The following is a 13,839-nucleotide window of genomic DNA, read 5'->3' as shown; positions in this document are numbered from 1 at the left end:
ATATTAACGTTAATGAAATGCATGAAAATTATAATAAACGCCAATTTCAGGAAAGCATGTAATTCTGTGGAGGGATGTATGCAAACAGGACTTTATAGTGTGCATACAAATGTTGATTATATTCGTATGACAAGTATTTTATAATCAAAATTTTAAACTTTTAAATACCTCAAAAAGGAGGAAAGTGGATGGAGAAATTAACAGGAGAAAGAATGTGGATAGAAAGAAGGAGAAAGGAAGGAAAAGGGGTGGGAAGAAAGAAGGAAAGAAAAAGAGGTCAAGGCCCAGAGGGGGCCAGACAGAGGAAAGGGGGAAGGTGAAAGTGGGTAAAGATAAAGGGGTGAAGGAAAGGGAACAGGAACGAAGAATTCTTCAGGCATCCAGGCAGAGCAGATTACCTGGAATGCGGGATGGGGAGGCGGGTGGGAGGACAGGGCGGTAGTAAATCAAAGTGATAACAGACATTTCATTGACACTGAATGTCAGAAGATAGTGGTGCATCACCATTAAAGTTTAGGAAAGCTGTAACTATAATAATAAAGATTTGCTCGAGAATAAAGCTAAAAGACAGATATGCTTATCAAGCATGAAATAATTCAAGGACTATAATATCCATCAACCTTTCTTTTTAAAAAACCCAAAACACCTGAAAAACAGATCTAGCCAAATAAAAGTGGAATCAAGCATTTTAAGGCCCAGAATGAAGAAGCCATGGTAAAAGGACATGGTAAGCACTGAATCCATTTATATATAAACATGAACATTAAACAGCCTGGAAATTGGAATTAAGGCTACAGACATGTTGTGCATATTTTAGCCCTGGCCAGTGTAAAAATATAACTATTAATAAATACCAAGAGGTATGAAGGGAGTTCTACAGAAGCACATACAAGAGTGGTTAACTGCTCAACTTTCAGAGCAGGTAATTAATACTCCAAAATTGAAATATGTCCTTCAAAGAAATCTCCAATCTCCTCATATTCTTCCTAATGTAAGTTTCTTTAACCTATGTTTTAGATTATTTTCCCTCTCTTATGGTAAAAAATTATTCATCTGAAGTTCAACAATTCCCTCCCATAATTTTTTTTTTCTGTTACACTGAAAACCATTAGGTTGGACCCTTTTAAAATTAGAAGTTACGTCTATAGTATAAGCTCATTTCTCTATCTATGCATCTGTCTGTACATAACCATAAAAAGACCATTAGCTGTACCATTTAGCTGTGTCTCAATGGAGGCACTACTAGGATTTTGAGTGAGACAATATTGTAAGGGACTAAAACACAAAATTTCAACATCTGTCCTCTAAACCTTCAATACTGCCCATACTTGAGAAAAGACTAAATGTTAGTAACAGTTATTTCTGGGTGGTAGATGTGGAGGATATTTTTAACTACCATCTCTCTACCTTTCTGCATTGTGTGAATGCTAATTTATATAGGTATCAGTTTTACAAAAACAGTGTTTTGTTTTTTATAGGACAACTATAAGAAAAAATGTCAACATTCTGACAGTTAATTCTAGATGGAAGAATATAAATACTTCCGTTTTTTGTATTTCTTTTTCATTTCTGAGTACAAAAACTTTAAAGTATTTATATTTAAAGTTATAGTTAATTTAAAGTTATAAAGTATCTTTATAACTTACATATACTTATACAATAATGATATAGTTGTATGACGATTATTTAATTGTGGTTTTTTAAAAACTATTTCAATTTCTTCTGTGCCAGTATTTTCAATAAAAATTTATCTAGTCATTACTTTTCCAATAGTAGATGAATTATCAGTAATAAGTGTATGTAAAAACTAAGATTCAAAGATAAAATGGTCCAAATACATATAGAAAGGTTTAAAAATTTAATACATCTCACGGAATCACCCAATAAATATTGCTTACATTTTTGTGAAAAATCATTGTTTTTTTTGAACCCTGTCTTGGGGTAGTTTTGCTCTACATTTACTTCAAAAATGGAAAACCCGGGGCTCCCCTGGTGGCGCAGTGGTTGAGAGTCTGCCTGCCGATGCAGGGGACACGGGTTCATGCTCTGGTCTGGGAAGATCCCACATGCCGCGGAGCGGCTAGGCCCGTAAGCCATGGCCGCTGAGCCTGCGTGTCCGGAGCCTGCGCTCCACAATGGGAGAGGCCACAGCAGTGAGAGGCCCGCGTACCACAAAAAAAAAAAACCTTTCTATAAGATTTATGGAAAGCAGCCACAAAAAACACCCAACGCATTTATATAAAAAGCTAAGCCTAGGAAAAATAAAAATTAACCCAACCACTCATATAAATGACTGCTCCTCTCATCACATGAATTCCTAAGTGCACACGTAGAAAATATGAAATCATACATGAAATGATTGATATCCTCTTGAGGTTTTCTCAAAGTGGTTCTGAGTCACGTAACTGAAATGCCTAAATTCACTACAAATATCTACAATGACAGTAAAGGTTTGAATTCACCTCATAACCTGAGCTAAGTTTAAAAGTTTGTAACTGAGAATAAAGACAGAATCTTAGGAGACACTCCTGGTGGTCTTACAACAGTTATTTCCCTCCTTCTCCCTTCCCAGTAGTGCTCTTACTTTGTGTATCTCCAACTAGAGAAATAACCTGCCCCTTGTATCTTAGGCTAAACATCCCATTCTATTTCTCTGGCCACAATCATTGCTTAAATAGTCCCATCAAGGCAAACTTCAGGACTCTTTCTTGGAATATGGCATGAACTGCTACTGGTAGGTAGCCATCCTAGAGCCAAAAGAGGAACCAGCCTTAGGTCAAGATTTAAATCATAAAAAAATAGAAGAGATCAAGAAATTAGGTCCTTTGGATGGCCTCACAGAGCTGCTGAATAAAGCGACTCTAAATAAAGCCTACCGTATCTCTAGACTTAAAATTTCATGAGCCAAGGTATATTGAGAGTTTAGATTACCTGCAAAAATAAAGAGTCCTAACTGATATTAAGTTTAACCACAAATAATCTACTCAGAAAATTTTAAAAAAGCAAACCCATAACTCACATCTTACTGGCACAGTACTTAATATTGAAGGGGTCCACAACATGTCACTGTGGCATAAAAATTATATTGAGATGAAAGCATGAGAGTAGACTTTGTTTCTGAACTCTCTTATCTCCCTAAAAGCAGAGCCTCCCCAAAGAACTCAATTATCGTTAAGTCCTTTCCCGGGGAGTTTCACAACCAGGGAAGTCAAAACTATCATATCTTCCATCTGTTCTCCAAAGAGCTCATTTATCTTTCCTAAAAGCCATTTGTTTTACAATAAGTGCCTTTTCTCCCACTCCCCTTCCCCTAATATTCCCAAATTCTAACAGCTTCCTTGAGTCACATTTTTCTGTGAACTCCAAGTCTGTTCTCTTGTTAAATTTTTTTTTTTTTTGGTCAGTTTAATTACCAGTCCCCCAAACAATGAACCTAAGAAAAGGAGAAGAAAAGTCTTCTTCCCCTACAAAGTTAACTACTTAATATTCTACTTTCAGATTTAAAAACTGGGGCTTGTCGTATCTAAAGCGACAGCAATGAAATTAGGACAAATGACCTCTTCTTTTGCAGTCTATATCCAACCAATTATTGCACTGCTTACCTTCGCAATCCACTCTTCCCAGACATTTATAAAATCTTATAACGCTCTAATCCCATAGCGTCATTCAAGAGTGAACACTGACTACTATTTTACAGTCACAGCAAATTCTAGTTTAACAGATATGTGTCAAGTATTTCAGAGCAAAGTAAAAATCCTTAACCCACAATAAGGATAATACAATGGAGCTGAAGAAAGCACACCAGGCTGTTAACATTGTTCATCTGAAAAGAGGGAAGGAGAAAAATCAAGGACGGTCATTTTTGACTCTGTATTTCTTTCCATCATTTTGTTTCACTTGTTCTAATACTATATGTTCCATTTATAAGTAGAAATCCACCAAATAAAGAAAAACAGTTTAAAAATTTATATCCTGGTATTTTAAATCTTTCTGGAAAACTACCCACAAGCACACTAACCTACAAGTAAATGAAAAAGACTGCCCTATCACTGACAAAATATTACCAGAAAAGAAGCATTTATACCTACACACACACAGACGACACACACACACAAACACACGCACTCACACACATTCATGTGCTTCTAAAATCCAAAGATTTTTAAACATCTGGATACTGCTGCCCCCTTCTTCCCAACAGGTGAGGATGTGGCCTTACCTGTGACTAGGCAGAGTTGGATATTTGTAAACATTCCTTTAAATGAAAGCAAGTAAATGTGTAGCTCTTGATGGTTAACAAAAACTCTGATTAAGATCGAGGTGGGAAAGCAAGAATTGAACTTTTCCATGTCATTACACCTATTTACACACTTGAAGGAACCCCGAGGCCAGGCAAAGCTCTGATGAAATGCTACAGTTGATTTTGCCCTTTGTGGCCAGCTTTATTAGAAACTTCTAAGTTGCTATCTCCATGCCTTAATATTGTGGGTCTCAAACTTAATCATGTATCAGAATCACCTGGTGGGCTTGTTAAACCAGATTGCTGGGCTCCCAATGATCTAAAAGTTGGGCACCTAAAATCATTCCACTAACAGCAACATTACAGAGGAAACAAGAGCTAAAACACAAGTTTTCCTAAACAAAGGATGAATGATGCAAGTTTTCTGACTGTTTAACCTACAAGTAAATGGAAAAGATTGCCCTATCACTGACAAATTACCAGAAAAGAGCATTTATACACACACACACACACACACACACACACATACACACACACGTGCTTCTAAAATCCAAAGAGCACAGAGTAAACGAGGTTTAATTTCTTTAAATCTCAGTTAATGATCCAGTAAAAACAAAATAAATCAACATCATATATGGCAAATGTTAACTCCACTTAATCCAGTTATTAAGAAGAATGCAAAGAATCTAACTATTCTTAATAAGAATAATGTAAGCACATATTTCCTGCATGATTACATTTAACAGGAAAGTTAGTGTAGAAAATTTCAAAGTATTAGTATTTAGAGTCATGGTTAACTTTTTAGTACACAACTACTCAGGAGATACACCCATACTCTAACCTCCTCCCCCACAGACCTTCTCTACGTGGAAAATAAAACAAGAGAAGCTGACTTCTCTTACGTTCTATGTTTACCTCTATACCTTTCCCTTTTCCAGTGACTATAACTTTCCTTCTTTCTTGGAATTAAAACAAAACTCAGCTTGCACATGTGAAATCTTTTATTTATAAAATTTCCTTTAACCAGGCCACTTATGCCCAACATTCACTTCCTCTGTTAATCTTTCCTAATTTTCGTCCACTGAAATGACTGTTATTAAAAAAGAGTTTAAAAACCTTTTCCCATCACTTAATCTTACATCCACTGTCTCAAAGGTGCCTTACAAAAGTGCCGAAATTAAATATTAAAAAGAGAAATCTGGAAAGTTTTCCGATGTGCCTTTGCTTTTCAAAACTATTCTTCCACTTGTTTTAAAGAGTATATTGCATACCTGATCCATATCTAAAGTTGTTTCTATCATTTCCTGAAACTTGGAGAAATCAGAACGAAGATCAATAAGAGGAGTCACAAAAACTGCCAACAACAATGCCTGATGTTTTCCTAAAAGAAAGCAAAAGGTAAATAAATAAATAGGTCCTATATTAAAAATACAAAACTACAAATCATGAAAATTTGCAATAATGAGCAGCCTTTGATCCCAAAAGCACAAACTGTGTAGCAGATCTCTGAAGTTACTACTCACTCAGGTATCTTAATTCAAATGTGTTTAGTACTTATATAGTAAGGGAGATCATCTGGCACTCAAAGTTTCCTACTAATAAAACACTGCCTGCCCTGCATGTCTGTTAAACCTCCTTCAGAAGAGGTACTATAGATGCAGAAACGTGACATTAATTACAACCAAATGAATAGCGTTTCTTTTTAGATTTAATAACCCAAAGTTGAAGTCATAAAATATCTAACTTACCTTATAAATCCCTAATTTCCATTAATAATACAGTACTCCAATTAACAGAGGTTAAATCAAACCACAAGTAAATGGAACTTCGCCTGATGCTGTTCAAGAGCACATGCTGGGGAATTATGTGAAGAGAAGTAAGTGAAGCAACAGAGTCTATAGTGTGAAAGGCATGAGTAGAGAGACCTGGAAGCCAATCCCTGCTCTGGTATCTATGGCTCTGTGATCTGGAGCCTCCTTTTCCTTGTCTATTACAATGGGAGTAATAACAACAGCTACCTAGAAGATGAATAAATAAGACAACTATGCTTAGTATATATACAGTAGTTGACACAACAGAAGCTCAGCAATAGTTACCACGCATTATTATTGGTTATAACACAAGGATTTTCTTCTGATCTCCAACAAACTCCCTTAGGAGAACGCTGCAAGTAATCTCTACCATACTGCATTTCACTCCAAAGCAACAATTCCCAACATTTTCCAGACGTATTGGTAGCTCTTGATTGAGAAAATGATGAAAACGTTATGATGGCAGTCAGTAAAACTATTGTGAGAATTCATATTTTATTATTAATCACAACAGCATCTAGACATATTTAGAAAATAGTACATATGTGTGAAACATTAGACAGTCTATAAACAACTTTGCCCACATAATGTCTGTTGTGCTACAATGCCTGGTTCTTTATTCTGAATTAGCTCATATGCTATTGGTAAAGAGGGGAATGATGGCAGCAAAACATGGTGGTGGCACTGGTTCACGAATGATTTTTCCCCCAGCCCATTAATGTTTTGAAGAGATCAAGGGAAAGCTTTCACACAATTAAGAGTAAGCTTAGCAACATACAAAGACCTCAGAGTAGCTGGCTTAATGACCATTATACTTTCCAGTATGTTAAGGTATGTGGAAAGGCTGAGTATAGATGAAGAGTACAAAAACATTTGCCACCGTTTAAAAAGAAATTTTTTATTCAACTGAATTCTATATACCCGGTTCAGATTTTTAACTTTGTTGAAACTGACATTTGAAGCAAATGCCCTCAAAGGGCATCTCGAAGGAGGAAATGAGCCCCAGACTTTAAAGCTGCAGTATCACTTGATGCTGGCTACAAATGCAATGGAGATTTACACAGGCTATTGTTTTTATTAAAGGTTAATGCTTTTGTTATTAATCACTTAAAATTTTTCATATTTTGAGGTCTACCTTATCTCTATTTTTTTCTGTAAGTTCTGTTTTCTAGCACATGACTTTGAAGAAGGTAAGGTTTTCCAAGAAAACCCAAGTAGTATTATTACAGAAGTACCTGTATAAACTTCAGAACATGTCCTCTAGCCCCTCACACCTTGCTGCAGCTCTTCTCAGAGTTAAAGTCCCTTCCTCTGCTCATTTGTTCCATATCCTGCAAAGCCTTCACTAGCATCTTGAATTCCTTCCCCTACTTGTAATTTGTACTGAGCCCCAGTTGGCAATTTCCAACTGGGTTTTTTTTCCCCAAATTGGTTATGGTTTTAATTAAAAATAACAGCTCTATTGAGATGTAAATCATATACCAAACAATTCTCCATTTTAAATTGTATGATTCAATGGTTTTTAGTATATTCACAGATTTGTGCAACCATCGCCACAATCAATTTTCAAACTCTGTCACTGCCCTCAAAAGAAACAAGGAACCCTGTACCCATTAGCAGTAACTTACAATTTCCTTCCAACCTCCTGCCATTCCTCCAAGCCTAGGCAATCACTAATCTACCTTCTGAATCTATAAATTTGCCTATTCTGGTCTTTTCATATAAATGGATCACATTATACTGTGACGGCTTTTTTTCACTCAGCATAATGTTTTCAAGGTTCATCCATGTTGTATCATGCATCAGTACTTCATTACTTTTGACTGAGGAACAATATGCCATTGTATGGATATGCCACATTTTATTTATTCATTCATCAATTGATGGGCACCATTGGGTTGTTGTTTTTTTAAAAATCATTTTTGGTTTATTTCTAGTAACAAAATAACATACTTTTCAGTACGATTGTTTTTAATTACAGAAGTACAGAAACTAAAATAAAATCTTAATAACACTATTACCTAAAAATATGGAACGCTTCACGAATTTGCGTGTCATCCTTGCGCAGGGACCATGCTAATCTTCTCTGTATCGTTCCAATTTTAGTGTATGTGCTGCCAAAGTGAGCACCACCATTGGGTTTTGATAAACTCCATCTTCCACTAGTTACCACAACCTAAAAAGCCTTACATGATCTATCCCAGGGTCTTAAACAAAGGTCCATAGATCCTTGAATTCAAGGTAGTACATAAACAAAGAAGAGAAGTAAATCCCATCTTCATTTTCTCTAACCTCTAACTGGAATCAAGCATTTTTTTCCATTGTTAATGTAAGTAATAAACCACTGTAGTATCATCAGTACTTGTGTCTTTGTCATCAATTAAAATTCCAGATATATTTTCATATCATATTATAGTTTTTTGGGGATACCTTTAACATTTAAACTCATTAGTTCAAAATTAAAGAAGTTCGAACTTCACTCAGATCATGTTATTTGATGCATTAATAAAAATGACTTATTTCTCAAGAATTTCTTTTATATTTTGATAAGTGTATTTCAATATAATTGGCTTCCTATCTAACTCTATGTGTTTTATTTTACGCATTTAAAAATACTATTCTGACAAGTGGTTCATAGACTTTATTAGAAGCCAAAAGGGTCCACAGCATGAAAAATGTTAAGAACCTTGGATAGGCCTCACCTCTCTGGCCTCACCTCCTAACAAGCGCGCCCTTATTCTCTATCACTATGCTTGACAACCCTAGCTTCCCTTCACTCCTTCAACAAGTCAAGCTATAGGTACTTATACTAGCTGGCCCCACTAGCCTCCCCTAGATCTTAACAGTGAGCTCTCTGTCATCATTTGAGATTCACCTGAGACAGCAATTCCATAGAGAGGCCATCCTTGACCACCATGTCCAGCATCTTCCTGGCCCAGTCAAGCCACTCTGTCACATCAAAATATTATGCTTTCTTTGTTGTACTTACTACTCTTTGAAATTCTTGCTCATTTATTTATCTCTCTCTACCCTTCCACTGTTACTGAACCTCCATAAGAAGAGGGACCTTATCTGTCATATCTACCATTGTAGTTCCCAGAACAATGCCTCGCACAAAGTAGGCAATGGATAACTCTATGCTGAATGAATGACATTATGAAGGGAGCAAGGGGCTTATGAAGCAACCAATCACTGGTCATTAGTTCTGATACATGCAACAGTCACCTAGGAAAAATACAAAAGATCACACTGGGAAATAACTGTTAGCTGCTGCTTCTTTTTTTTTTTTAATAATTTTTATTTTTTGGCCCTGGCATGCAGGATCTTAGCTCCCTGACCACGGATTGAACCTGCAGTGGAAGCACAGAGTCTTAACCACTGGACTGCTAAGGAAGTCCCTGTTAACTCCTTAAATGCATCAAAATGGGGAATATCTAAGCAATCAAATTCAATAATTTCACTAAGAACTCCAGATTCATTGTCAGCCCCTAAAGATTCATTTATAACTCGCTGAAGATTTCATTTTTGAGAATGCTGCTGAATATTCAATGGAGAAAAGACATTCTTCTTCAATAAACAGTGCTGGGAAGATTGGATATTCACATGTAAAAGAATGAAACTAGACCTTTATCTTGCACCACTTACAAAAAATTAACTTGAAATGGATTAAATACTTAAATTTGTTAAGACCTGAAAACATGAAACTCCTTGAAGAAAACATGGGGGAGAGACTTCCCTGGTGGTCCAGTAGTTAAGAATCCACCTTCCAATGCAGGCGACGTGGGTTCGATCCCTGGTGGGGGAACTAAGATCCCACATGCCACAGGGCAACTAAAGCCTGTGCACTCTAGAGCCCACGTGCCACAACAAAGAACCCACGCACGGCAATGAAAGATCCCACATGCCACAGTGAAGGTGCTGCATGACACAACTAAGACCCAACACAGCCAATAAATAAATAAATATATATTTTTTTTTAGAAAAAAGAAAACATGGGGGAGAAGCTCCTTGACATGGGTCTTGGCAATAATTTTTTGGATATAATACCCAAAACACAAGTAATAAAATTAAAAATAAACGAGTGGGACTACATCAAACCAAAAAGCTTCTGCACAGCAAAAGAAACAATTAACAAAGTGAAAAGCCAACCTATGGAAGGGGAGAAAATATTTGCAAAACATTTATCTGATAAGGCACTAATATCCAAAATAGATAAAAAACTAACAACACAACTCAATAGCAAAAAAACCCCAATTAATCCAATTTAAAAATGGACAAAAGACATGAATAGACATTTTTCTAAAGAAGATATATGAATGGCCAACAGGTACAGGAAGAGATGCTCAACATTAGGGAAATGCAAATCAAAACCACAATGAGATAACACTTCATGCCTGTTAGAATGGTCATCATCAAAAAGACAAGAGAACAAATGCTGGTGAGGATGTAGAGAAAAGGGAACACTTGAGCACTCTTGGTGGGACTGTAAACTGGTACAGCCACTATGGAAAACTGTGTATGGAGGATCCTCAAAAAATCAAAAATAGAACTGCCATATGATCCAGAAATTCCACTCCTGGGAATATAACCAAAGAAACCCAAAACACTAATCGGAAAAGGTATCTGCACCTCCCATCCTCATAGCAGCATTCTTTACAATAGCCAAGATATGGAAACAACCTAAGTATCCATCGATGGATAAAAGGATAAAGAAAATGTGGCGTGTGTGCACACACACAGACACACACACACACAAAATGGAATATTATTCAGCCATTAAAAAAAAAAAGGAAATACTGCCCTTTACAACAACATGAATGGACCTGGAGGGCATTATGCTAAGTGAAATAAGTCAGAGAAATACAAACACTTTATATTTTTTAATTAATTAATTAATTAATTTAATTTGGGCTACATTGGGCCTTCATTGCTGCACGCGGGCTTTCTCTAGTTGCGGTGAGCAGGGGCTACTCTTTGTTGTGGTGTGCGGGCTTCTCATTGCAGTGGCTTCTCTTGTTGCAGAGCACGGGCTCTAGGCATGTGGGCTTCAGTGGTTGTGGCCCCGGGCTCAGTAGTTGTGGCTTGCGGGCTCTAGGGCGCAGGCTCAGTAGTTGTGGTGCTTGGGCTTAGTTGCTCCACAGCATGTGGGATCTTCCTGGACCAGGGCTCAAACCCATGTCCCCTGCACTGGCAGGCGGATTCTTAACCACTGCACCACCAGGGAACTCCAGAAAGACAAATACTTTATGATCTCACTTATACATGAAATCTTAAAACAACAACAACAACAAAAACAACTCATAGTTAAAGGGATCAGATTTGTGGCTGGGAGGGGAGGGGGATTGGAGGAAGGTGGTCAAAAGCTACAAACTTCTAGTTACAAGATGAATAAGCACTGAGGATATAATGTACAACATGACGACTACAGTTAACACTGCTGTATGATACATATGAAAACTGTTAAGAGAGTAAGTAAATCCTTAGAATTCTCATCACAAGGAAAAATTTTAAAAGAATGCTGTTATGTGCCTCAGAAACTGCTGCAATGTTTAGGTCAATAAGCATAAGTACTTACAATTCTGTAACAACCCAAAGCATAATTTAAACACTATCAAACATTTCATCATCATTTACTATGATAAAAATTATAACAAATTTTAGGATAAACTGAAAGCCCATAAGTCTATCAAGAGTAAGTGGTGGGCTTCCCTGGTGGCGCAGTGGTTGAGAGTCCGCCTGCCGAAGCAGGGGGCACGGGTTCGTGCCCCGGTCGGGGGAGGATCCCACATGCCGCGGAGCGGCCGGGCCCGTGAGCCGTGGCCGCTGAGCCTGCGCGTCCGGAGCCTGTGCTCCGCAACAGGAGAGGCCACAACAGTGAGAGGCCCGCGCACCGCAAAAAAAAAAAAAAAAAAAAAAAAAAAAAAAAAAAAAAGAGTAAGTGGTTCAGGGACTTCCCTGGTGGTCCAGTGGTTAAGAATCCACCTTCCAATGCAAGGGATGCAGGTTTGATGCCTGGTCAGGGAACTAGGATCCCACATGCTGTAGGGTAACTGAGCACATGAGCCACAACTACTGAGCTCATGCGCTGCAACTACTGAGCCCGCACGCCACAACTAGAGAGAAGCCCACGCACCGCAAGGAAATATCCCGCATGCCTCAACGAAGAATCCGCGTGCAGCAACTAAGACCCGATGCAGCCAAAAATAAATAAATACTTAAATACTAAAAAAAAAAAAAAAGGTAAGTGGTTCATTAAATATACTCCTGGAATGATGTCCTGGCCAGCTTTAAATCTAAGCCTTAACTGGTGTATTAACACCAGTTTGGGGACTTGATTTCTCCATCTTGCCTATGTTCATGCTACTTAATCATCAATTGAGAGAAATACTATGGAAACTATCCTTAGTGAATTTAGAAAGGCTAATTTTCAGGGGAATTCCCTGGCGGTCCAGTGGTTAGGACTCAGCGCTTTCACTCCTGGGGCCTGGGTTCAATCCCCGGTCAGGGAACTAGGAGCCCGCAAACCGCACGGCTACTTGTCAAGTGGCAAAAACACCAATGAAAACCACTTTGGCATGTGCACTGCCCCAAAATAAAATGTTGCACTTTCTTGATATACCACTTTAGAATTCTCCTTTTATGACATCTATCAAAATTATATTTTTGTGTGACAGTCATTGTCTAATGTCTGTTTCCCTCACATGCTATAAGGGCAGAGACTGTTTTGGGGTCCTATCACAGCCTCAGCAGCTAGCAGTGTCAGGAACACAGTGAGTACTCCAAGTGTTTGCTAAACCTTCTCGCTGTTTCTGCTTCTCCCTTATCTGCCCTAACAAACTCTGGGTACCAGTCCTTTGTTATGATGTAAGCAATGAATTAATCAATTTTTGCTAACATACCTTTATTAGTATAGACACTAAAGTAAAATAAAGAACACCGTAAGCTTTCAGGACCTCTTAAATAACAATGGTAAGACAAAGCATCTTGAACCCCTAGCACAACCATTCATCACTAAGTACTTTCCCATTCTTTTACTGCTTTTCAGTTCCCTTCTGACACATTCTCTCTCCTACACTAAGTGGTATTTTCTCATTCTCCCAAAAGAAGTTTCTGAAGGCCTATTACATGTCAGAAGTTGGGCTGGAATACTTGTTCCCTGGGGACATACCGTACACTCAGGTGTCGGGGAGAGATGACACAGTCATTAAACTAATTACTAAGAAGGATGGCAAGTATAATGACAGGGAAATACAGGGTGCTTTGGAAACGCATAACTAGGACAGGAGTGTACTCAAATGTAGGAAAAAGGTAGGTCTACCCAAAGAAATTACTTTGAAGGTGAAAATCTAAAGATGAAGACAACAAAGCCAGGTGAGACAGGAAGGGATAAATGTCTGATTCTAAAGGAACAGCACGTACAAAGGCCAAAGAGTGTGCAGTATATTTGAGATCCAGAGGATGTTCAAGTTCACTTGAACAGATGCAAAAAACAAATGCAGTTTGTTTTTTCAAATTGCAGACTTTTCTCCATCATAAATTTAATAAATCTTAGCATTTTTCATTGAAAAAATTGAAAAATGTCAAAGTATACTGTATTGTTGTTTCAGTTTTACATATTATTTCAGCTTATACAATTTATTATATAATTATTTCAGTTTTTATATATACCATGTATACATGTTGTTAAAACAGACAACAGGCCCCAAATGGAGTCGCTTATGCTAGGCCTCATGTCCCCAAATCGAGGCTTACCTTAATTACAGTTTCGGCTCTCCCAGAAATGGAATC

At 37.6% G+C, this 13,839-nt stretch overlaps 1 protein-coding gene and 1 non-coding gene across 2 annotated transcripts in view; both read right to left on the bottom strand.

Annotated features, from left to right (window-relative positions):
- Positions 1-13,839, bottom strand: part of MSH2 (mutS homolog 2) — a 72,344-nt gene that overhangs the window by 23,480 nt on the left and 35,025 nt on the right. Inside the window, exon 8 of the mRNA XM_024753614.1 lies at positions 5,512-5,621. Within this exon, the coding sequence (XP_024609382.1) occupies positions 5,512-5,621 (110 nt within the window). The remainder of the gene's footprint in view (positions 1-5,511; positions 5,622-13,839) is intronic.
- Positions 8,075-8,181, bottom strand: LOC112405287 (U6 spliceosomal RNA). Its single transcript, XR_003004311.1, has one exon. It is a non-coding gene; the product is annotated as a U6 spliceosomal RNA (small nuclear RNA).

The sequence above is a fragment of the Neophocaena asiaeorientalis genome, unplaced genomic scaffold (assembly GCF_003031525.2).
Source record: "Neophocaena asiaeorientalis asiaeorientalis breed wild unplaced genomic scaffold, Neophocaena_asiaeorientalis_V1.1 scaffold171, whole genome shotgun sequence".
Lineage (NCBI taxonomy): Eukaryota > Metazoa > Chordata > Mammalia > Artiodactyla > Phocoenidae > Neophocaena > Neophocaena asiaeorientalis.
This window is presented reverse-complemented; position numbering and strand designations above follow the sequence as displayed.